This window comes from Corvus moneduloides, chromosome 18, assembly GCF_009650955.1.
Source record: "Corvus moneduloides isolate bCorMon1 chromosome 18, bCorMon1.pri, whole genome shotgun sequence".
Classification (NCBI taxonomy): Eukaryota; Metazoa; Chordata; class Aves; order Passeriformes; family Corvidae; genus Corvus; species Corvus moneduloides.
The window spans coordinates 4784880-4809563 of record NC_045493.1 but is presented as its reverse complement, the minus strand read 5'-3'; the positions used below and the strand labels follow the sequence as shown (position 1 = coordinate 4809563).

The 24684-nt window shown below is 43.3% G+C and overlaps 1 protein-coding gene across 17 annotated transcripts in view; it reads right to left on the bottom strand.

Annotated features, from left to right (window-relative positions):
• Positions 1-24598, bottom strand: part of DEPDC5 (DEP domain containing 5, GATOR1 subcomplex subunit) — a 41155-nt gene extending 16557 nt beyond the window's left edge. For 7 of the 17 annotated variants that reach the window (XR_004243725.1, XM_032128465.1, XM_032128468.1 and 4 more), the window contains exons 1-32: positions 24244-24490; positions 23538-23652; positions 22727-22814; positions 22011-22057; positions 21599-21684; positions 20712-20795; positions 19997-20046; positions 19429-19498; positions 19025-19103; positions 17398-17459; positions 16902-16971; positions 16377-16449; positions 16119-16222; positions 15660-15734; positions 15332-15466; positions 14802-14863; positions 14631-14704; positions 14025-14094; positions 12517-12553; positions 11976-12096; positions 10708-10928; positions 8953-9156; positions 8323-8458; positions 7859-7956; positions 6499-6579; positions 5881-5946; positions 4377-4560; positions 3126-3286; positions 2621-2738; positions 2279-2446; positions 1221-1440; positions 236-369 (exon numbers count right to left, since the gene is read on the bottom strand). Coding sequence is in view for 16 of the 17 variants with exons in the window: in XM_032128465.1 (XP_031984356.1) it covers positions 236-369; positions 1221-1440; positions 2279-2446; positions 2621-2738; positions 3126-3286; positions 4377-4560; positions 5881-5946; positions 6499-6579; positions 7859-7956; positions 8323-8458; positions 8953-9156; positions 10708-10928; positions 11976-12096; positions 12517-12553; positions 14025-14094; positions 14631-14704; positions 14802-14863; positions 15332-15466; positions 15660-15734; positions 16119-16222; positions 16377-16449; positions 16902-16971; positions 17398-17459; positions 19025-19103; positions 19429-19498; positions 19997-20046; positions 20712-20795; positions 21599-21684; positions 22011-22057; positions 22727-22814; positions 23538-23595 (3236 nt within the window). In the remaining variant the exon portion in view is untranslated. The other 10 variants (XM_032128467.1, XM_032128472.1, XM_032128471.1 and 7 more) reach the window with 7 other exon arrangements.
• Between the last annotated feature and the right edge of the window lie 86 nt (positions 24599-24684).

The following is a 24684-nucleotide window of genomic DNA, read 5'->3' as shown; positions in this document are numbered from 1 at the left end:
TCCCACACACTGAGGGACAGATCCAACATTCCCTAAGTACCTTTTACCCCCCACAAACAACATGGACCCTTGAACTCAGTTTTATTATGCACGTGTAATACTAACTTAGCATTAAAAATATTATTCTCCTATGTATGTAACACCAGACAAAGTTCCCCAAATGTGCTTTAGCCAGCCCAGGTGCAATATGTAGGAAGGATGTTCTAGGCTCTTCGCACAGCCTGTTGAGACTCACTTCTGACTGGCTTCCATCTGCAGCAGAGCTGAGAGTGCTGAGGTTCCTTTTTTCCCAATGGGAGGCCCAGACTGCTCCAGAGAGTGAGTGGAAATTGGACCAGCAATCTGCAAGCCTTTCATGGCAGACCCTTTCTAACAAAGAAAAAATGGAAGCACAGACTTAGTCAAGCTAGGCTTAACTAGTAAGCAAGAATACAACACCTCATGTCAGTGGGGGTTTATTGAGTACATTTTAAAAAGGGAGGCAAACTATTGGTTCCACAGGAAGTGGAATAGCCTAGTGTCTTGTGTGGATGCTATTCTGAAAATAAAATGTTTGTTATCCTGGAAAAGGTGAATTTGCTTTGAAGTAAATTACCCCATTTAGTGCGTGAACGGGAAGAGAATTTAATACGCGAGCCAGTTTCTCTTCAGCCTCTTGAAACTACTGTTTACCAAAAAATTCACCCTTATGGTTCTCTTTTCGCAATCCCTCTCCTGAATCTGCAGCACAGAACCAACCCACGTTAACCCAGAAGTGACCAGCTTAACTACCTCAGACCCCTTTGATCAACTGTCTGCATCACAAGGCAGAGAGGTGTATGCAGGCTAAGCCCACCTGAAGCACAAAGCAGAGCACACCTGCAAGGAGGAGGCATCAGGCTCCTGGGTAAGAAAAGACCGGCCAAGGTATAAAACAGACCATTGCCAGCCTAAGATATGGCTCTGCTGCGCAGAAAAGCCTGGCTTGTCCCGGAGCAAGAACTGGCTGCAGTCACAGCAGCACAGGATGCTCATCCCGGGTAAATTTCCTCAAAGCTGTTAACAAGCCCCCACCGTTTGAAAGCTGACACAGCACACGGGTCAGCACTGGCCTTTAGGGATGGATTACACGGACACAGGCACACGTGCCCCAGCCTGCCTGGGAGGGACTCAGGTCTCCCTACTAACGCTTCATAAGCAGCTCAGGTCACACCTAGCCTCAGCGAGGGCTGGGGACTCACTCGGATCATTCGATCGGAGCGGTGGCGGCGGCGGATGCGGTTCAAGCCCTCCACGAAGCGGATGAAGCCATCGAGGAGCTGCCACTCCTCCTCGTCGGAGCGGGGCTTGTCGCCGTACACGTCGCAGTGCGCCTCCCCCTCCATGATGCGCTTGGTGGCGCTGATGCAGGCGGGCAGCAGCAGGAACCGCGTCCTCCAGAACTTCAGGGACTCAATAAGGCTGCAGGAATGTGGAAGACAGGACAGAGTTCAGCCGTTTCCTGGGAAGGATTTTCCAGAATCTAAAGTACAAATCTACCTGCTGCACGTTTCAGTGAGTGCAGCGACCACCCTGCTGCTATCCCTGAGTCAGAACAAGCACGTGTGCAAAGGAATGGCCAGCAATTTGAATATCACTGGCAACAAGGCTATCCTCAGAGTAATTGTCACACAGATATGCTTTCTTTTCTGTAAAAGATAGGCCCCAAAGGCTTTTTCTCTAAAAATATGCAAGCAAAAAGGATTTTTCAAGGTGCACATTAGCGTAGGAGGTATTTTGACTGAGATCTGAAAAGAAAACATGATAAAGACTGGTTGTGTGGAGAGAAGATATCAAAAAAGCTATTGATACTAGTGGAGATATTCCACATTTCTGGTAAGCACTTGCTCCACAGCTTAGGAGTAGGACTGCAGTCAAGCCCAGTACTCAAGCAAACCTACAAAGCTCCAAAATAAATCAAAGTTTTGAGTCAGATCCAGAAATCAGTAAGAAGCCAAGAAAAGCATATGCGTGGTACAAAATGCCATCTTATTTCTTTGCATTTTTAGGAGAGAAAAAAAGAAGTCCATGCTGAATTTTGTGATCAAGAGTCTGTATCAAAGGTCAGATAATGCACCAGCAACAGAGAGCAAGGTTCCTACAAGGCAACAGCTGCTGGAAGCTGACAGTGAAAGCAGGCCAGATATTCTCCCTGGAGTACTGAGCATTTGTGGGTTGAACTTGGTGACGAAATTTTAGGTCAAAAAGGAAAAGAGGCAATTAGGACACAGAACAGTCTGGATGGAAAAGGAGCTCTCACCTGAAATCCTCTGAGCCAGCAGAGCAGATATACTGATCCAAGTAATTCCACTTGTACTCTTCTAGTCTCTCATGGGAAAATTCTACCCAGCAAGAGACAAATTCAGAGTCAGAGTGCGAGGGGCACAAGCTGTAGGTGTAGTTTATCTGAGCAGATTCATATGGATACCTGAAAGATCAAACACAAGCATTAACCTCAGTATTATTGATACTGATGCTTCTCTTTCTTCTCCTAAAAAGAAAGAAGGTTCTAGAGTGTGTTCTTTCAAGCAAGCACAGAGAGCTGGAAAAGAATGTTCATCTGAACACTGACAGCAAACTGCTCAACCAGAGAGATACTTACTTTGGCAGGTACCGAGTCACAGTAATTATTTTGTCTTTTAAGGTGACTTTGTGGAAAGTACGGCCCATACTCAGCCAGTACTGATCCTCTTCCTCAGGTCTATTTCTCGACACAAGACCTAGTTGTAAAAAGCAAAACCCTTTCACTTACTGCAGTACTCAGAACTTTATCAACACACTGTGCATATAGAAAGGGACTCCAGAACTGGAGTCCAGAAGTGGGCTTCTGAACTCAGGACAAGCTAAAAATCCATCTTTCAGGCCACACTTTTAGGGAACAGTTGCACAATGAGTCTTTTGCTCTTACAGTTAAGATTTGCTGATATCAGAAGCAAAGAAGAGCACTTGGGATTCATATACCACCCATTTAGAACTTCCCTAGGCAGAATCACCAGAGAACAGCCAACATAAAGTGTTGAAGAACGGGTGGATGTGCCTAATTCGAGGTTACTGGGACTGGCAGAAGGAAAGACAAAGGCCTGACTTGTCAAGTCCAAGTCACTCACCTCGACTGTAGAGGGGACTGCTGCTGAGCGGGGGTGGCACGGCTGGGGCCGGTTTCTGTGGTTTGGATTGCACAATAATTTGATAGCCTTGCATGAGACGCTGACAAATAAACTCCTCAAATACCTGCTGGGCTGTCATCTGCACTCCTTCCTCATCCCTCCTGGACACAAAGGTTAAGCAGACTAGAATAAGGAAGCTGACCACATACCTATTCTTAGCTCTGCTCCGGGCCCTGAAGCCCTCTGCCTGGGAACACCTGTTTGTGGGAGCAGGAAGGAAAATGGGCACTTTTTGAGACAGGGTGATTAATTGTCTGGCAATAGTTACTGCTGCCTTTGAAAGCAGTTTGACAACTAGTAACAAATTTGCCTGCAACAGTTGTGAAACAATAAATTTCCCAAAGATGGCTTTTTCAGCACTTTGCAGGCAGCCTCAGTACAGTTTGTACATGTTCAGGAGAGCTCAGAATGCCAGTGGGCAGCAATGCTCCAGCCTCTCCCACAGTGGAAAGTGGAGAGCAGAGAGATTGTGGCATCTTATTACAACTCCTGCTCTGAACTTTGCCTTCCTACTGACATTTTTTTCAGGTGTTTCTTCATTAATCCTGTTACTTCCTATGTATTTCAATCACCCTGATTAATATTTTTGTTTTGTTCCCATAAAGCAGCAACACGAACAGGTCTTTTGATGTCTTACAAGTTATGGAAAGTCTGAAAAATGTTTAAGATAATGAGATTGCTTCAGTAAAAAAAACCAAACTAACCCTATTAAAGAATAGTTACCAGAGACCTCTAAGACAAGCAGAGAAGTTCTATTTGTCCAACTAACACTGTTTTCAAACAAGATTCCTTAAACTAAATATCCTTTAGAGTGAGGATAAGCATCTTAAACACTGTGTGTCCACATGCTTTGCTCATTTAGTGTTTCCAGAACACTAGAATGTAGATTAACTACTAGAAAGCATATTAAAAGAGATGATAGCTTGAGGTTGAATATTTTGATTGAAACACAACAGAAAAGAGACATAAAAATTTGTATGCAAACAATTTCTAACACAAAATCTACAGAGTGCACCATACTGTCTGATGGGAGCATCAGAAAAGGTGCAAAGCTATCACTGGAAAAAAGAAAAATATAAGTATTCTGCTGCTCTGCTAGCAATCTATCATTCACTTGTACAGACTGCAGCGATCCTCTTCCATCACCTGCTCCTTAAGCACAGGACTGTACAGAGAAGGTGCTGGCCAAACCTGTCAATGTCAGCCTCTGGGAGCAGGTCATAGCAACCCTCCGTGTAATCGTTCTGCAGGCTCTGGCGGTCGGGGAAGTAATCCGTGGTGAGAGGGAGACAGGCCGGAGTAGTGAGGGATTTCCAGTCCACTCCAACTGTACAACAGAAGCCTGGCACTACGGGGGGAGCAGACAGCGTCAGAACTGCCTCGTTGTGTCATGGGGGGCACACAAGGAGGGCATATGTGGTCACCCATGGAAAAACAGGGTGCACAGAAGGATGAAAGAAGTGCATGAAGAGGAGAGTTAGAAAGAATGAGAGACAAAAAACAGAGTTGGCATAAAGTCAACAGGGACAAAAAGGGGAGTGGAATGGGAAGGGAAAAAGAAAATAGGACGGGAAGAAGGGAGGGAGAGAAAGAGACAGAGTTTGTTAAACAATGCAGTGCACATGCTGATTCAAACCCATCATGCAAAAGGCATTCAAAGTTAATACATTTAATTTCCTCTTGATTGAAAGCTAGAGCTGACATAGCCACTGCTCTTCCAAAATTACAGCAAGTCAGGTGCAGTTACTGATTATTAATAAACAGATCAACATTCCAAGTCTGAACAAGAAAATCAGACCAGTTTTGCGTCCTAGACAACTGCAGAAGGAGCTGGAGAGGAGAGAAAGAATGACAGACCAGCCTCTTTCTGGAATAGTACAATAGCAGAAAAGGGAGTATTTCCACAGTTATAAAAACAGAAGATATATCCAGAGGGGTGGGAAGACCAGAAAAATAGTAACTTGGAAAGCAATCTTTTCCCACACCCTTTCCTAGAGTTATGCTCCAGTTTTAAGATTACAGGGATGTAAAACTAGACATTAAAAAGGAAAAGCTAACTAGATTATACCAAATCATCAGCTAACCACTACATTACATTCTGACCCAATTCAAACAATCCATATCACCCACTGATTCTTAACTTCTTGTCATAGAGATCCTACAGCTAGAAATTTATTTTGCTATAAAAACATTAACACCAATGGCAGGAACATTGCGCAAGAAAGTAATACAGGACAGACTGCTATAAAGAAAAAGCTTTCTTAAGCAGTGACACACTTATTTTGCAAGGAAGTGAGGGCAGATATTTCTCAGTAAACGGTACCAAATTCAGAAACTGACTGTACTAATTCTAATTCTACAAGCTGGTACCAAACAAACTTTTCATACTGAGAGACAGATACCAGCTCAGCAGCTTTAGCTTTCTGCGTAATAGTGTCTGGTAAGGGAAGTATTTCAGATGTAACAAAACAAACAGCTTCACATGCTCTTAAGAGCTATGGAACTGCAATCACAGTGAGACAGTACAGGGAGATCCTGCAAATTACTGCAGGCCAAAATAAACCACTGCCAAAAGCCAAGGAGGCTCCTCAGTTTCTTGCCCACCACCTCCTGATGCCTCTATATATGTACATGCCCTTTCCCTCCCCATCTTCCCACCTATGCAAACTCTCTTCCAAACCTTCCTTCTGCTTACTTGGATCTGGAGAATTAGAGACAGCATCTTCCAAGGCATCCTTGTTCTGAGTTTTGAGATTCACCCCTACAAGAAAGAAATATGTGTTTTATTTTAACCAATTATGCACTTCTCTCAAATTTCAAATAAAAATAAATCAAAAGCATGATGATGTTTTAAGATACAGAATTTCTCTGCATGGAAAATCTCTGGGTTCTGCACAGCAGAAAGAAACACTAAGCCAATTAATGAGGAAAAATACATCTTGGATCAAATTTGAACATCACACTAGAAGTGTTCAATAGCTAAAGCCCAAGCAAAACCCTCCTCCCAAAATGGTGAAACATCTTGAAAAGTAGATGCTATAAGCTCCTATAAACAACTGCTGTAGCACATGAGAGAAAAAGAGCTGCCAAGGAGGCAAGAAAAACTGCTGCCTTCAAAGCCATTTATCAAAATAAAAACTTCAGTAAGCTTCCAAATATTTAAAAGGAACTATTTTTCAAAACTAGCTTAGGTAGATTTACCCAGGAATTTGGTAGCAACATCGTAGCTGTTCCCTTGTAAAAGAAAGGGTGGATATCTACTACATGATGATGCCAGTAACCCGTACAGGAGCTGGCTCTAAGCGGCATTCACCTTTGACCAGCTCCTCCTGCCATCTGCCATCCAGACCGGGAATTGCAACAGGATTTACTCGCTCTGAGCTACCACCTCCATCTGCGGGGCAATAGCGACAACATCCTGAACCCCAAGGGAAATAGATGGGATCATTTTTCACTCTGAAGCCCGCGTTGCACCAAACCATGCTGCAGGCAGCAGAGGAGAACCAGACTCAAGAAATCGTACTTTTGGAAATTCAGAAAAACAAGCCCCCCCTCCCAACTGCTTCATTTTGTAGGTGACTCAAACCATAAGGGAGAGCCCTCAGTCCAATCACTGAGTCCCAGTGCGGCCCCTATAGATAGCTGAGGGTCTACAGACACAAATTCTGTAAAATGCAAGTATGTTTATTGCCAGGATTTGCTCTACAGTGTGCAAACTGCACCCAGCTGAAATGCAGTTTAGCAGTTGCAAAACCAGAGCCTATCTCGAAGCCAGAAAATACTAAAAATGTAAAGCAAGAAAATTAAATGTATTCAGACGAAATTCACAGAAGGAAGCAACAGAAAACAATTTTAAATGTGACTGTGAATACAAGATGAGGCACAAGAAAATTAAGTCTGCTAACTTCTTCAAGGCTCTACAAGGCATAAGTGAAAACAAAATTGTTTTAAACCAGTGTAATTCAGAAGGGCAAATTTATTCTTAAAAAAATCTTTAAATTGGTTTTGAGAAAAGAACATAAATCTTGAATGCTGTAGTCCAAAAGTTCAATTTTTTTCCATGTGCCCAGCTAAAATGTATGTTCACAAAAGCAGAGGGTAGGTCACAAAAAAAACCAGACAACACAGCAGAATGCTTAACATGGCATGCTGTTCCATTTACAGGGCTCAAAAGAAATGTTGAGAATTTCCACTAATTCAGGTGTCTAGGTAAGTTAAGGAAGATAGAGCTAATCTTCAACTGAAAGTACAGACGTGTCTTCTCTCTAAAGGGTAACAGCTTAAGGCAACCCCACCTAGAAAAAAAAAGGGATCTGAACACCAGGGCATATTTAGTTATTTTTTGAGTCTCGACATCACTGCTTTGTTATTATGGAACTCAGTAACTGCCTGAGAGCTTATTTTAAGAAAACAGTGAGCATCTTTCTATAGTAAACCTTGTAAGACAAACCTAGAGAAGTAGACACCTTGAACAAAAACAAACTAAAACAAAGCAACCCAAAGAACTACCATATACCAAAAAGTCCAAATAGGAGCACTAACAGATCACCGTTTTCCCACTCTTAATTCTTCCTGCTTTGCAGTGCCTGTCCACCCACGTGCCTCGAGTCCTGCCTCGATGCCCCAGGGCCGCCAAGGCCAGCACTCTCCCGGCCCCGCCTCTGCCCCGTTACCTGCACCGGGGCCGGCCCCCAGCCCGTTCCCGTACTCCTCTGCTCCGCCGAAGCTCAGGAAGGAGCTACTGTCCCCTTGATGCCGAGAGCTGACGTGCCTGCAGTGAAACAAACCAGCCTGTTTTGTATGACCCTCCTCACTCGTGCCATTCCCTGCTTTTAGCAAATATAACAACAAGACCTCAGCCCCTCTGCCTCAGCTGAGCCCGGGCTGGAACCAAGCTCATCCCTCACTGATGTTGGCAGAGATGGAATGGCACAAGGGCAGCACAGAGAAAGGTGTAACAGCATTCCACATCTGTCCATACTGTTTGTTCTTTGCCTCCACCAATAACCAAATTGCAGGACAGCAAAGAACCAGCTACTCGTGTCCTCTCAGGAGAGAAATAAAGCTTAGCTGGCTATTTACAGATCTGATTTCATGGTTTATAAACCCAACATTCAAGACTGAGCAAATGGCTCACCTGCCAGTTGCCTCATGGTAAGCCAGCTCCAGCAGCTCCGCAGATGAATGCGTCAAATCCTGCTGCCCACTGCCCTGCATTTCTGCCATATTCTGGCGGGTTTGATGATGGATCTGGATAGCTTCTCCTGAGGGACCTACACAGTTGCAATTGGATCACTGATCACCACATCTGCACTGACTCCTCAGTTGCTTGTACCCTTCTTTTGCCAACAGAATAGGCACTGACATTAAGAAAGCATGTTTACAAGATCTTCAAAGCCTTTAACCTCTGCCATCTCCTCTGAAGCAAGTGAAGCAGAATATTTTTAAAAACATTTTGGAGGGCCTACTTACAAGGCATTAAACAATTATGTGAACAATTCATCATCAGAAAATCTACCCAAATTGTAGTTACAATTCCCTTCAACAGCCTCCATCTACTGTAAGATTGTTCTGTACCTGATCCTGCTCATTTGCAAATAGAGGTGGTATTTTCCAAAAGAGAATTGATCAGGCCTGTACACTCATTTCAGCCTCTGGTAGTGTGCAGAGCACTTTAATGCACCAGAGCTCCTACTGGCTCTCTTCTTGTGCTAATCTTGGACAAGGACATAGTAGCAGCAGCCAAATGTGCTGTGAGGCAGCTCACCCACAGGGAAGGTGTGCATCCAGCGCCTGCGGTTCGACGTCAGCTTCATGGGCATGCGGGACGGGGCGAAGGGGTTGATGAGCGCGCGCTGGGGTGCGTATCCCCCCGGGCGGATGTGCAGCATGGACTCAGCACTGCCCACATGGAACCTCCCCGGAGCGCTGGAGTCACGCTGCTGCGACTCCAGCGTGTTCTCAAGAAAATCTAGAAAACACCACAAAGTCAGCATGAGATCGTGCAAGAGCCAAGCACAAGAGAACTGACTGCTCGAGGATATAAAGATTGCCCAGGATAAGTGGAAATAAGGAGACCTAAGAAATAAGCAGGCAGAGAAGCTGAAAGCAATTCCTATCCAGCCTGAAAATTACAATGTAAACAAGAACCCAGACAAGAAAAGGTAATATTCCATCTGCCATTACAGCACTGCTGTAAACTTCTACTAAATTAATCCATAAAGAAACCACTTGCTAAGCCATTTATGAAGAATTACTCGGACCTTTGAGAATTCCTGAGAAATCAAAAGACTGACATAACAGAAACTTCAGGATGAGTACCAAAGACATGGCAGAAGCCACAGCTGAGCCTTGTACACATGCCTTTTCTGTAACACTCAGATCTGAGCACTGAAATCAGGGATTAGTCCCAGAAGACATGGTACATGATCTCCACAAGACACCGGTTAGTCGTCACTATTCAGTATAGAACAGAAGTTATTCAGAAACAGGAGAGAAAAATATACCAGATGGATAAGTAGTAATTACAGTGCCCAACAGCTGAAAATCCTAGAGAAGGAAGGGCCTCATTTACCATTCTATACTGTCAAATGCAACATATGAAAAACCTCAGTTTCTTTGACTCTTTCCTCCCCGCCAGTCCTAATCCACACACATCCTCATCCTGCTGAACACCTTCAGCTGGGTCACACGACTATCCTTCAAACTAAAGGAGTAACAGAAATACCAAAGAAAGAAAAGAGTTGTATTAACTGACAACAGGGGAAAAGATGAAAGGTAGATGTAACATCAAGTACACTGTGTGAGAGCAGTTCCACACTAGTAACTGCGATTCCTGTAACAGGATAAATATGATATCAGTGTCATACACCATGGCATGAAAAAAAACATGAAGAGGGATAGAATTTTATAGAGGATAAAGCAGTTGCGGGAGGAATACAATTTACATTGAGACGAGCTGGGTTTGTGGAAGATACTGCACTCTGCCTGAGAACAAAATTAAATTGGGAAGGAAGAAAAGGGGAGTGCTAGCACTGCTAACACACTGAGACAGCTCAGCAGTACACTGTCAAAAGGAAGGATCCAGAAAGTGAGTCTTAATGACAACAAATCCCCACAGAGAGATGCTATAAGCAGGGTCCCCCAGGGCTCACTGCTAAGGCCAGTTCTCATTTGACAGATTATAGGTGACCTGAATAATACAAGTTCCTTGTGTATGTCCACATTTGCAGACAGGCACAGGAGAATAGTCAAGTACTGAAAGAAGGCAATAGGCAAGGGAAAAGAGAAAATCAGTGTCAGGACACTTCTATTTACGATAAGCCATTAAAAAAAAAGCAATGGAATTGGACAAGGATGACAAGGGGAGAATGCACACCCAGCTGCAGCTGGAGTTATGGAAAAGTTGTACCATGAGTGCCAATATAAGCACCATCTCCACTGTGCTGGCCTGGCAGTGGCCAACACAAACGTCCACCTTCTCTCCCCACCAAAGATACCTTCCCATCTGCCCCAGGCTGACCTCTGGTGCTGGTATAGCCCAAGGAGCTGCTGACTTCACACTGGTGCAGGTGAGGCCGCGGGATCATCAGGATGTTGGAGATCTTGCCCAGAGAGCTGTCATCAGAAGCCTGGCTCCTCACCTCTTCCGGGGGCAGCGTGCGGCTCTGCAGGGAGGGGCTGCACGAGACATCGTACGAGCTGGAGCTCTTCCTCGTGCGGCTTTCCCTCTCCCTCACAGACCTGATGAAAGGGATGCGCAGTGACAGGAAAGAGAGATTAATCCCCAGGTTATCAGGGGGCTGGAACAGGCCCAAGTCATGCAAAAGACTCAATGCTCAGCAGGTGAACTCAAGAAGAGCATTACAGGGAAGCCATCACTATCTTTTTTGACTGTTTGGGTAATTTATACTTCTGTGCATCACGCAACACAAGAACACTGCAATGCTTCCAGCACAAGGGCTGTGAAAGGGCCTGCTCAACTCCCTGTGCAATCCTACAGATATCACACCAACCTGGTAGAGATGTGGCCTAGAAGATACCAGCCTACAGCTCAGCCTACAGTGCCAGGAACATGTAGCCATAGGGAAACTACTTGGAATTATGAACTATTTAAATTGTGCTGGCATCTTTCAGCATGGGCTCCTACAGGCTGCTCATATTAACATATTAATAAGTGAGTCCACATGCTCAGAGTTAGGCAATACTACTAAAGAAGCAAAGCAAAAAAAGTACTTCAAAACAAGCTTGTCAACCACGTATTTCTGAAAAAGCACTTAAATTCATAGTTTATTCAACTGATTTGGCCAGGACCTGAGAATAATCAGCCTTTCTCCTAAGACAGAAGGACATGAAATAGTTGAGAACCTGCACTCAGCTTTTCTGTTTCTTCTCTCATTCAGAGAGGCATCATTTTCAGGGAGGATTCCTCACCACACTCTTCACCAGTTACTAAACAGTGCATCAAACAATCTATTTCTACAACTATGTGCAAATCTACTGTGCAAATACTTTCTTAACCCCCTTGAAGAATCTGCTAGGGAGACTAGCTTTATTCCACTTCAAACAAAATTAAAGATTTAAGGAAAAAAATATATTTATGCCTTATCCTAGACCCCACACATTATTAAAATACCAGAAAACCAGTCTCAAAGATCAGGTACAGATGAAGCTTTTTGTTCAACTGTGAGCATGTGGAGATCAATTCTCCTTGTATTTCTCCAAGTATTTTATGTATCAAGCATACATAACATGGCTACTCTAGAACCAGTGCACTCACAAGCCCCTCACCTGAAAGTGGTACAGCGCTGGGCTCTGGATGGGCCTGGCAGTCGGAACACTTGGGCATCATAGCCATCGTAATCTACCTGGATAGGCAAGGCATTCTCAGCATCCTTTGGTGCTCCTAATGCTGAAATAAAAATCATACAGCACTGGAACCTCTTTCAAGAATGTTCAAGATCTGCAAGTCAGAGTATCCACCCCTCACCCCTAAAGAAAGTATCTATTCCAGAAGAAATCTCAAAGTGTCATGAGCAGAGCAGCTGGAGCAGCTCAATTATCAATGCTGGTGCCTCTGAATTAGGCTTGCTGAGGCCATAATGTCTTTCCCCCGTATATCCTAAACACTAAATGAGTTAATTGTCAAGAAGTCAACTGGCACATGCACATTAACATCCTGAGTAACAAATACAGGAAACACTTAAGTATGGGTCTGATGGTTTTCTGTAACAATTGTCCCTTCCTTGTGCTGGAGTGTCATTGTCTTACTGCAGCTGTTTGTTAGTTTGGGAGTCAGTGGGACAGATAATTCCAGAACATAATTACTTACAGGCATCACGATTATTTTTTGCTTTTTCCATCAATGGCTGGAGAGTCCAACAAAGAAAGCACGAAGTGACCAAAAAAACAAAGAAAAAAAGAAAGAGCAAGAGAAAAGACAGAGGGAAGGGAAACAGTCAGCATGTTTTAAGGAAACATCCCCAATGTGATCAAGCAGACAAGGTTTAGCTTGCTGACTCAGTGAGGCAGCCAGATAACTTCAGAAATATTAAATACTGATACTTGGTCACAAACCTGTGTGAAAAACACAATGCTCAACACCTTTCCTCCTCTCCATAGAGTTATTTGTTACAGAATGAAACTCTGATTTTTATGGTGGCTAAAACATTTCTCACACAATTTTATCCTAGAAAGGAAAGACCTACAAACTAGTCCCTCATTCACAATCCCTACAACAAACCTTGCAGCTTTGCTTTCACAGCCTTTTAACACAGAAAGTTAGTTCCAGCTGTTGGAATACTTGCTAGAAATATTCTGATGCTTGACTAAGAAGAGGTATCTGACATGCTAGCTGTCTTGGGGTGATTTTATGATAATACTGTGTTCCCCTATCATCTGCTTATTGCCCAGAAATGGGTCCCACAGCCTTAAGCTGGGTCCAGAAGAGGGGGGAGAGAAGCTGGGCAAATTCTTCAGCGCGCGTTGTGTTCAAGGACTCACACACACTCCCCTGCGTTCTCACCACTGCAGAGCCGAGGGAGCACCTTCCTGCTTTTAGCCAGCCTGTTAGCGGAGACAAGAAATTTTCCCATGCCAGCATACCGAAATCCTCCAGTAGCTGCCCCTTCCTCTTCTGGAACTGTTGGGCCTAGCTGTGATCCGAGAACCAGATCATCAGATCCCACGGACCAGTGGGGAGGCGGCGGGGACGCCACATCCCGGCCCAGGACCTCGGGAGGGGCCAAGCCAGATACAGAGGGAACTCTAAATCCACCAGCTTTCTCCACATTGAGGAGGTTTAATATTTTAACAGTTATTCTTTTTTTTTCCTGTGCTGTAGCGGTACGGAGCAGCAAGGAGACCCCAGGCAGGTGCAAAGGAGGAACTTCATTGACAAAAAACCCAGCCTTTTTATGCCGTTAGTCGGTTGTCAGTTTACATAGTTTTAAGGCACAATAAACCCAATTTAACCAAACACCATACACCATGTTGCGGGCACGAGGCATTCACGTGGCGTGCTTCACTTCCTCTATTCTAGCTGAGTCACTCTCCCACAGTCCCTTTCTACTTAGGCTAAGTAACAGGCCAGAGCCACGATTTTACCAGGCCTTCCCTTTACAGAGCTTTACCTATTGGTCACACTGTGCCTTGCCAGCACTCTGCTTGCTAAATAAATTTTTTTTTTCACTTTCATCCAAGAAATTCCTTTTGTATTGGTGGGGGAGGGGTGCTGAAACCTGTCTTCTGGGGAGGACACGTTCCTTCCAGAGCATTTCCCCCTAAACTTGTCTCAAACTGAGACACTAGTAAGAAAATATAAATCAGAAAGACACCCACCTTCCTTCCTGCCAGCTTGATCCGTGGAGTGAAGCTGTTACACAAGAGTTGGCTTTTGGATGTATAGAAACTGAAAGAAAAACCAGGGTGGCTTTAAGGTGTTCTAAGAACTCAACACAGTTGGTTTGCTACACAGTAAACAGACCAGGAACCTGAGTCAGCTATTGGATGGAGAAAATGGGATACCTTTCTGTGCATAAACAACATATGGAAAACATGGAGGTATGGTTGAGAGAAGCTACTCTTTGCCTAAAGACAGGGCTTTGATACTTGTAGAGCCTCAGTCTAGACACTGCTTCATATGCTTAACACCTGCACTGCCCAGTTCATTTTCTTTCTACAGAAAGACATCCACTTCCACTGTGCCATTTACACAACTCTCTCTGATTTGCACAGCTGTAGTGACTCACACCAGCTGTTTCAAAACCCTGTCATTTCTGTTATGTTGCATTAATGCCCAGAGTTCTTCAAGAGTAATGTAGTATTTCCTTTGCTTCAAAAGGAAAGCAGAGGAAATAAACAGTGAAAGAAGAAAGAGAATTCAAGACATTTTGAGGAGGAAAGCAAAGCAGAAGTGTTTAGCAAAGGCTGACAGAATTCACCTACCTATGATTTATCCAGTGTGGAATATTGTAGTCATCACCCATTCGTGAGTCACCAGGGCCACAGCGATTATGGAGCTGTAAGAGTAATTCAAAAGCAACTAATTGTATCCAGCCAGTCACAAAATGAGTAACGTTTGTAGTAGGAACAGAGAGAAGGGAAAAGCAGCCTTACCTTAAAGAGCGGTACAGCATGCAAGGGTTGCTCTCCCATGCACACCAAATCCACACCTATCCCTGTAAACAGACAACAGTAGAGTTCAGCTGTCAACCAAGCAGGACTGATGTGCTAAGACAAAACAGATCATCAATTTGAAGACCCATTTTGTATTCACATACTTTAAGAGGTAATAATACTGAAAACGGTAGTCAACAGTCCCATGGTATGGTTACAAACCAACAGTACCTGTGGGAATATAAGAAATGTTTTTTCTAAATTAATGCAACTCATGCAAGATTATCCTTTAAGGGAAAGGTTTGCATGGACAGGTGAAGCTCTCTATCACAAACAAAAGAAATTAAATGCCTGTAAGGACTCTGAAAATCCGCCCATTTCAATATGAAGTGCAGGCACAAGTCTTGCAGCTGTAACCCCTCCTCCCAGAGCACATGAGTTACCGCAGATACTTTTTCACAGCCAGAAAAAGCTAGATCTTTTCCAAATCCATGTTTGCCTTCAGAGAGACTGCAGGCACAGCTACTTACCATTGTCAATCATCCGCTGCTTGGTCAGGATCATGAGGAGCCGATCCACCTCGAACACCCCCACCCCGGGGGTGATCACCACCGACATCTGCCCGGTGCGGTCGAAGTTCCGGTTGATGTAATGCTTGTCAAACACTGCCAGAGAGAATGCAGGAATACTTTAAAAAGACCCTGGATGTTTCTTTTCAGAGCAAGGCAGGTGACCACCTAATACTCACCTCCTTTTCACAGTGTTAAGGGAAAAGTAACAGAAGTCCACACCCCATTTATTGGCAGCTGCTTTAATGGTTCTTCTCCTGTATATTTTTACCCATTGCTCATAACTTACCATTGAATGAAAGATTTATAGCCTCCAGGTAGTTCCCTTGTGCTGAGGTAGAATTGTAACCTGGAGGAAAGCCCTCTGGAAAAGTATTCAGAAGGCAAAAAAAAAAAAAAGTCACCATTCCTGTATAGACTTGCTTTATGTAATAAAAAAAAACCACAGAAAAAATACATCTGTACTAAATACTACTAGTTCAAAAAGTACTGGCAAAATTGATATTATTAAGTTTTACGGAAAGATCCAGGCAAATTGCTCAGCCAGGAGAGCACTAAGAGGCACAAGACCAGACTCCAACTGAAACTGGATAGTTTACTGACAAACCAAAAAAAAACAAAACAAAAAAACCCACAAAAAAACAACAACAACACCACCCAAACAAAAAAAAAAAAAACCCACCAAACCCAAAGAAAGAGAAAAAAGAGAGAGCAAAGGATAAAAGCAGGGAAAGGAGGATTCTTGTACCTGCTTGCTCGAGTCGTACCAACACAGGATACTGGATGAAAAGCTTTTTAATGGTCACAAGCAACGAGGTCCACTCTTCCCGCCTCTCATTCTGAACTACGACTCTAGAAAAAAGACAACCTAATGAGGCCCATGAAAGGAAGTCATGAGGGGAAGTGAGAAGGGATTAACAAACTATAAATAAATGCACAAAAGAGTGCATTGAGTTGCACATACACAGTGGGATAAGAGGTGAAAAGAACTGGGAGGAAAACATACTTGTAAAAATCTTCATAAAATCTTCCCTCATGATCCTGCCGAATCGATGCACGATGTGTTTCAGGAAATTCATCTGAAATGGAAGGAAAAGCACATCTTATCCCATGCTCTTGTATAGAAATGACTCATCTTTTCCAGCAAGAAGCTATTATTTCCATTAAAAATAAACAACAGAAAAACCAACCAAAAAAAAAAAAAACCCAAACAGAAAAGCCCCCACCAAACAAACTATAAATACAGTTTTTTATTTTATAAATAGTTGGAGAAATATCAGACTTTCTATACAATATAAAAACTGCTTTTAAACCAATATGACAGCTTGAGTATGGTAAGGAAAATTTGTGACATTCTTCTATATAAGGTTTTCACTGCAGTACTTTCATAACAATCTCTATGTACCTAATGTGTTTGACAGAGAATACTGTGAACATGGCAATTAAGAGAAGTCCCTGTCAGCCTGTGACCAACTTTCAACAGAGGAGATAGGTTTAAAAATGGAAACATGAAAACAGAGAATTTGCGTACCTATAGATTTTGCTTCATAAAATGTTCTTGAAAATAGAACCACTGTCACTTCATGGCTGCAATTCTTCTCCTGTCCAGGAAGAACAAATGCAAAAAGAAAACCTTAAAAGTCACATTCTGTAGAAAACTGTGGATACACACATATAGTAACACCCTGTCTCCCCTCACACCCAGAAACAAAGGTAACTAACAAAAACTAGACTGTGGCATTAATGGATCTGCATTAGTGCTCCATCTGTCTCTCTGACATAACAAAAGGGTCTGTCCTGCAGATTCTGTGCTGCTTGGCTATATCATATTTACCGGGAACACTCTCCACTAGTCTCTAAAGAAGCTCCTCTCTGTAGTTGTCAAGACGTTTGTTTAGAAAACAAGACAGTTGACACAATTTGTTTATACCTACAGCAATTTGATATTCTGATGTGTTACTGTTCAGAGAAATGTCCCTAACAATTCCAGAGAAATAAAAAATTAAAACTGAACTTGATCTATTTACCTTCCATTTTGTGAAGAGGTCAGCAAGGAAACCATTCACAGCTTTCTCAAAGTATAGATCCCCTGCAAAATAAAAATCTCCCAAGCATCAGAAAACAACAGTTACTTCAACTATGGGGCATATCTAACCCTAAGATTCTAGGACAACTATATTTATTAAAATTAGAGCAGCTGTGTGCGTAATAAAGGCCAATATCACTAAAATAACATGATAAAAAGATTAAAAAGCATCACTTTTTCAGAGGATGTAAACATGACTCCTACTGCCAGAAGGATGTGACCCTTAATTCATTTTTCCAACACATTTGCAGCATGCTGGGAAAGCACCTGCACTGTCTTTTAGGCATAGAATGCACAACTGATCCCCTGCTCTGTTTTGAATAGTTGCCCAGTTCCATATGCCTAAACACATGGTCAAAGGAAGTGGCAAGAGGTTTGCTAAAGAATTAAGCCAGAAAAAAAAATAGGATGACACAGAGAAGTGACTCATTCTTAATGCCTAAAGTTGTAATACCTCCAGCTGAAGTTACCAACTTCTACCTGGGCTAAAGCAGGTTTTACTTCCTCAGTAAAGCCAATGTCAAGAGAAATCTAAACATCAAGGTCCTCTTTGCACAGGACTTCCATAGATTTCTGGCTTCAGGATTCACAAACTTGCGCCTGCTCTCATCACCCAACATGTTCATATCTATAGAAAACCTTTCCAATGCTCACAGTGATTTCATCACTGAGATAATGATACCCAGGCTCTACGCGGACAGGAAAATGACAGCACAGCCAGGGACAGAAATGGGTGGTGTAGAACCCAGAGTGCAGAGAATATTTCTCTGCCTGTTTTGAAGGGTTCTACCCCCCTGGACAACACTGTTTTTGACCTTTGTCCTTGGAGAAAACTGCCTACCCTCTGGGAAGAACTCAAATCTACACTGGTGTGAACTAGGTGATAGAATATTATGTAAGATTGTCACAGGGTGAAAAATTTAGAAGATTTGGGTTTGTTAATGTAGTAAATAGATAAAAGCAAAAAACTTCAAAATGGAGGAATGTTGTTGTTCTCCAAACCTTCTTCTACTACTCCATATTCTGCAGTAGAAGTAGTTTGGGATGACTGGATAAAGAATTCCGCAGTTCCTGTCTCTGTGACTAGATGATTTCTTATACATTGGTGGAAAAGTAAAAATAACGTACGCTTTTAGTAACCATTGGTTAATTTACCTTTGAAAGACTGTGTAAATCTTGATAACGGGGCATTCTCCTGCATTCTCTGCTCTGTGCTATGTCTAGATCACATTAAGTGGCTCTATTTCTCTGATAAGACTTAATATTAACAACTATCTGAAAGCAGAGAAGGCTGGAGGTCCGTTTGTCTCTCGAACTCCTGGCAAGGACTTTAAATTTCTCCCCCAGCAGGGGAGGCATAATTACAGCACAGTTAGTGTCAGGGTGGGACTGAAAGTAAGGATCTAAGGCAACACCACAGCAGACCTTGGAGCACTGCTTAGGCCAAAGGCAGGACATTTTCGTTTGCAAGTAGTGGCGGAAATAAACAGCAGTGGCAGTTTCCTAGTAGGGGCAGAAAGGACAGCTGCTACCATCCACATGCACAGGCAGGTTCATTACCTACGTACCATAAATATCAAAATCCCACATTTCACAGCTCATCTGGATAAAAATATAAACCATGGCAGAAGTGGAGCGGAAGACCACCTGCAAAGGAATGAAAGACCTTGTTTAAAACAAAGTACATTCATTAAAAGGCCCAAATGAAGAGGTTAACTACACAGCAAGTTATACAACTGTGGCCCTTGCATCACAGGGAATTTCCCCTCTAACAAGTCATTCCTAGTGCTGCCAGCACAGCAGAGCTGAAGTTTAATAATGATTCATTGTCCTGAACTTACTGCCATTCTTCACCTTACAACACAGCCAATTCCAACGATCCATACAAATCTGCAGGCAAGATAGAATTACAAAAAGCCTTGCAAGCAAAGGAAGGGAAAAACTGCTTTCTCCCTCTTTCCTGAACTCTTACCCGGGTGTCCTCACTGATGTATCCACAAGTGACTTTCTCACTCTTTACCCACAGTTCACCTGCCTGGGCCCTGGAAGGAAAGAAGTGCAGAATATTTGAATATGAAGATTACACAATCGGTATTTGAGCAAATAAGAAATGTACCAAAATCTGCACTCAAGGATGATTTATTTGGTTAAAACCTGATCTTTAACCCAAAAGATGTCAAACAGCCATTTCCCTCTGCATCTGCACATCTCCTTGTCCCTGTGTCACCCCAACAGCAACTGAATTAGCCCACTCTGAACTACTAATACAGCTTGGGAAGGGGGGAAGTAGTCAGAGAGATAAAAAGAAAATTATTTGGCCTTAATCAGAGGCCATGAGTGTAGCTGGCTGCCCTACTATTAGTTTCTTTCACCCCAAATCAGATAGAAGCCTTTCCCCACCCCATGGTGCAGAGGTCTGTAGATGAGTAAGAGAACAATGAAACATGAAGGATTTTTCAGAGAAGAGTCTCCAGTTGGGTACTTAGAACTCATGAAGCTAAAGCAATAACTAACAGTAAGCCCACAGAGGAGGCACTGACCTGATACCTGCAAACTCGACTTTTTGGGTGACATATGCACACGTGCTGACCTAGGAAAGAAGAGTTACATTTGTTAGAAGAAGAGCAGGATCAGAGTGAGTAGAACAATGTACAAAAAAACCCACTTGCACTCAAACACATGATTTTTACAACAGAAGTCACAAAATCCATTCAGTGCAGTTACTAATAATAGCTCAGCCTACAGAACCTCTGTAGTAGACAACAGAAAATCACTTTTAACACATATAAACTCTAATTTGCCTAATTCACTGCACTTAGAGGAGCCAAAGACTGCACTTCAGACATGCAGGCAGAAAATACTCTAATAGCTGCTTATTAAGTGGTACTCTCAGGGAGGGGATACTTCAGCATACTTCTACTTGAAAAACATTTGGATTCAATTCCTTCCAAATGTAGAAAATTATCAAAATTCAGAACATAAGCAAAAAAACTTTCAACAGCATTTTCAATGCCCAAGGCAGTCATCAACATTATAGCAGTGGAGTAGGAAATGATGGGATTTGTTCTTCTACAACACATTTATATCCATTTTGCCAACTCTGATGTGCCACTCACAGCACAAGATCCTCAGGAGCTGCTGACACTGTCTTTGTCTTCGATTTTCTACATTTTGTAAAGCACTTATTTTCTTTCACAGCAAGCAAAATAAAAGGTACATCACCTGCACCCTGCACAAGGGCAGCAGAGGCCTTACCAAACTCTTCTTCAGTCGCCACATATCCCCACGCCCAATATACTGATCTTTAAATGTCAGCTCCACCAAGTCCAAGGTCACCTCCTGGGAAATGGATGAAAAACAGTGCTTAGATTTTACTGGTTGTTTTTAAGTAGGGCCCACCAATCTGTTCATTTAATAACCAAATGTTACAAGAAGTGCCATTCAAAAGCAAGTCAATATCTCTAAAATTGCAAGATAAAAGGGAAGCCCATACAAATCAATACTAAAGTTGTGCACGTATCTCAACTACTTTGAGCTGCAAAACATTGCACAGTGTGACCAGAAAAAGCCCAAGGACTAAATCTCTACTACGAGTCTCAGTGCAGATTGGAAGCTCAAATAAAACAAATTACTGCAATTCATGACATTAAGGAAGCCTCATTTCCTTTTTGTATTGTATTTTTGTATTGTGCAGAATATAAGTTCTGACCGCAGCTCTTTTAATAGTTGGGACATTTACAGGAAATGCCTCTCTGTAAGAGGCTCTGTGGTATCAAATAATGCAAACCCAGGCCATGGCTCTTCTTTTGACTAGGACACTTTCTGTTTCTCTTTACTCTGCCTGATTCTCATGAATTTCTGAAATTCAAAGATATGTGAAATGTCTGCATTTCTACCAAGCTCTGTTGAAGCTGGATCATAGAGTTCAAAAAGAGAACAGAGATAATAGGGAGAGAAGAGACATATAACAAACCAGGAAATAATTCAAAAGTCTAAAGCTCATTTTCTTAGGGAAGAAGACTAAGTATCTTTCAATAAAAAAATGACTTTTTTTCCCCCAGACTACTGTAGATGGAAAGTCCCAGGACTCCGATTTGAGTCAAGTGATTAAATGGATGGAAAAAAGCAGCAAACCCACACACCTTTGGGTCAACAACATTGACATGGACATCCTGGTACGGCCGCAGGCGGAACACTTGCGCAACTGTCTGATCCACACTTATCGTTTCTGCCACAAGAATGAAAAAGGACAGCAGAGAAGTTAGTGTCCCCAAAAGGTTTCAAGGGCTTTACAGGTACAAAACCAACACAGTGAGACTGACATGAAACACAAATTTTGGGCTAAAAAGCCAAGTTTGTTTAAACCATACCTCACATTACTCCAACAAAAGCAAATTTAGAACTAACTGCTCATTTTCTGTTAAAATTCTAATCCTTCCCTTGCTAAACAGACAAAGCATTGATTTTCTTACGAAATTAAAATACATCAGTCACAGGTACAGCCCAGTCATGCAACCCTTCCTATGATTTTACTGTGCATAAGTCTAGTTTTACCTTTCTGCAAATCTTCCTTAAGTGATTTCACTTGTAGAAGCAGGGGACTAGCATAGAGAAGAGAAAAAAGGTAGACAAGTTGAGATACCACCAACAGTCTCTCTGGTAAATCGTACACTCAAAACTATTTAGTAACATGGACCATAGGTTAAGCTAAAGAGAAACATTAATATTTTCTAGAAAGCTTCATACACCATCCTTTCCACCTGTCACTCCGTTTTGTTCCTTACACTCTTTATAAGGTACTCTTGAGATAAAGATGATACTACAAATGGGGAATTAGGTCACACGAGAACTTCTCAGAGCCTCACAAGTGCTCTGCTGCTTTTCAGATACAGGCTGCAGGATGAACAGGTTCATACAACAAGGCCACAAAATTTTAATTTTGCCTAGGATACACTGTAGGATAGAAGAATAATCCTTAGGTAACAGCAGATGTAGGAAGAGGATACAGACATTGCAGATTCTAGATTCATGTGCTACTTGGCCTATGGAAGATCAGCAAACTAACACCAAACACAAAGAATTCCACAAATTTTAAGGAAGCACTCTTGCTAAAGTTAACCTCTTTATTTCTCTTTATGCAGAAAAAAATCATGGCAGCATCCTGAAGCAAAGTTATATCAGCCCCAAGAGCCTCTCACTCTAGAAACCACTACACATGAACAGATCCTTTCAGTGCTCCAACCTGACTGATATCAGCAAAGAGAATTCACCTGTATTCATCATTGGGATGTGCAATTTCCACAACATCTCCCAGCTTGATTTGAAGAAATACTTTAGGATTCACCACCAATTCATCATCTACAAGACATAAATGAATGAAGGCAGTGAACAGATACATACTAAACACAGACAGCTGCATCTTTGCATACAATAGCTCAGTATGCATAAATACACCAAACCAAGATGAACACATCAGCAAAATGCTTTCCATTCACCACATGACAGGATCCCTACCCAGCCAATTTAGATCAGCCACTCTTGCAGGCACAAACAATTCAAATAACAGAACTTTCACAAAAGAAGTGTTCAGCAAAAGACTGTGTCTTATTTAGGAAACCAGAATCAACTTCTGTACTTTTCATACAATGAACACCAGCAGGAAAGTAGACAGCCATAGAATCTCGACAAGGTTTATCAACATGCTGTAAGCCCAGAAGTAGGGAGCAGTCAAATCAATGGCACTGTTATTAGTGCTCAGAAACACATCTACGTGCAGTCATAAGTCACTGACATATATGTCACTCATTAGGGTGACTGAAACACCAGATTAAGTGCTGCAACAAAAGAGGAGGAAGTAAAAATAAAGCAATTTTTTTTTAGATGCAATGTTGCTCTCTTCCAATAAATGTTCATTTATTTTCCTGTAATCTGCTATTAGAAAGAGCTTTCCAAACTCTGGCTGGCAATACTGCTTGTTATATCAAAGTTCCATGTTCACTCTTTTGTTAAAATGATCGATAGAACAATCGCTTTCAAATAAGTGAGTGCTGGTCTCATTGCTACAAACTAGGAGATACTGACCACTGCCTCCAAACCCCTTCTTATGTATGACGAGCTTGTACACCTTGTTAGTTCTCATCTTGAGGTCCAGTTCTCAGCCACTTCGAGCCAAGATGGTTGAAGGCATCTCACATATCTAACACAGAAATGAAAGCAAACACAGATCTCTTGTCAATACAAAACGATTCTCTGTGTTCTGCGCATGAGTACAGCACGTTATCCCAGCCGATTTCACTGCAGCGCGGCAGAGCTCCGCCCAGCAGAGGGGAGTGCGGGGCAGCTATAGGTACAGGCACAAGGAAAGAGGAACCTAGAAGTGTGCTTTTCAAATAGATTAAAGGGTTGAGCTTGCCGATGTGCTTGGCAGAAAGTCAATTACCAAGCTACAGAGTCGTGGTGGGAAAAAAATCCGTACATCCAAAATTTGTTAAAATAAATTCTATAACTTGGAACTGATGCGAGTCTGGAAAGAAGCGCCGCTTGGTACTGCGAGCCGGCAGAGCCGCATCGGGAACGCCACAAGGAGCAGGGCCGGAGCGGAGAGCAAACAAACCCGAGCAGTTACAGTCCCGCTCCCGTGCCTACAGTCATTAACCCGCTATAGAACCGCGGCGTTCATTCGGCTGCCCGCTTATAAAAGAAAGAGAAGCCCGGCGAGATACCAGAGTTCCTGCCCGGAGCAGCAGCGAGGGGCGATCTGGCACAGGGGGCCCACCAGGGTCCTTACCCTCACGGGGGGCAGTAGCGCACAGCGAGCAGCGCGGCGGCTCACAAGAGAGCCCCGGGGAAGGACGCCGGGGGGAACGGCGCAGTCCGGGAGCGGAGGGAGCTCGGACGTCTTAACGCTTCGTGCCGCTCACAGCCGCCGCGGGCCGAAGTAGCCCCAGAGCAGCGCGGCCGGGGCCAGCCGTGCCGTGGCAGAGCAGGGCAGAGCGCAGCCCCACCCCTGCCCGCGGAGCGTCCGAGCGCGGAACCCTCACCTGCCGGTGCGCGTCCCAGCGGTCCCGCGGGTAGCGCGCAGCACTTCCGCGTCCGGGGCCGCGCACCACGTGACACCCCCGCCACCACCGTGGGAAGGAGCGGGCCGGGACACGCCCATCGCAGGGGCGGGGCTGAGGGACACCGGGGCCGGTGAAGGGGCGTGGCCACGTGGGGGTGGAGCGGGCGG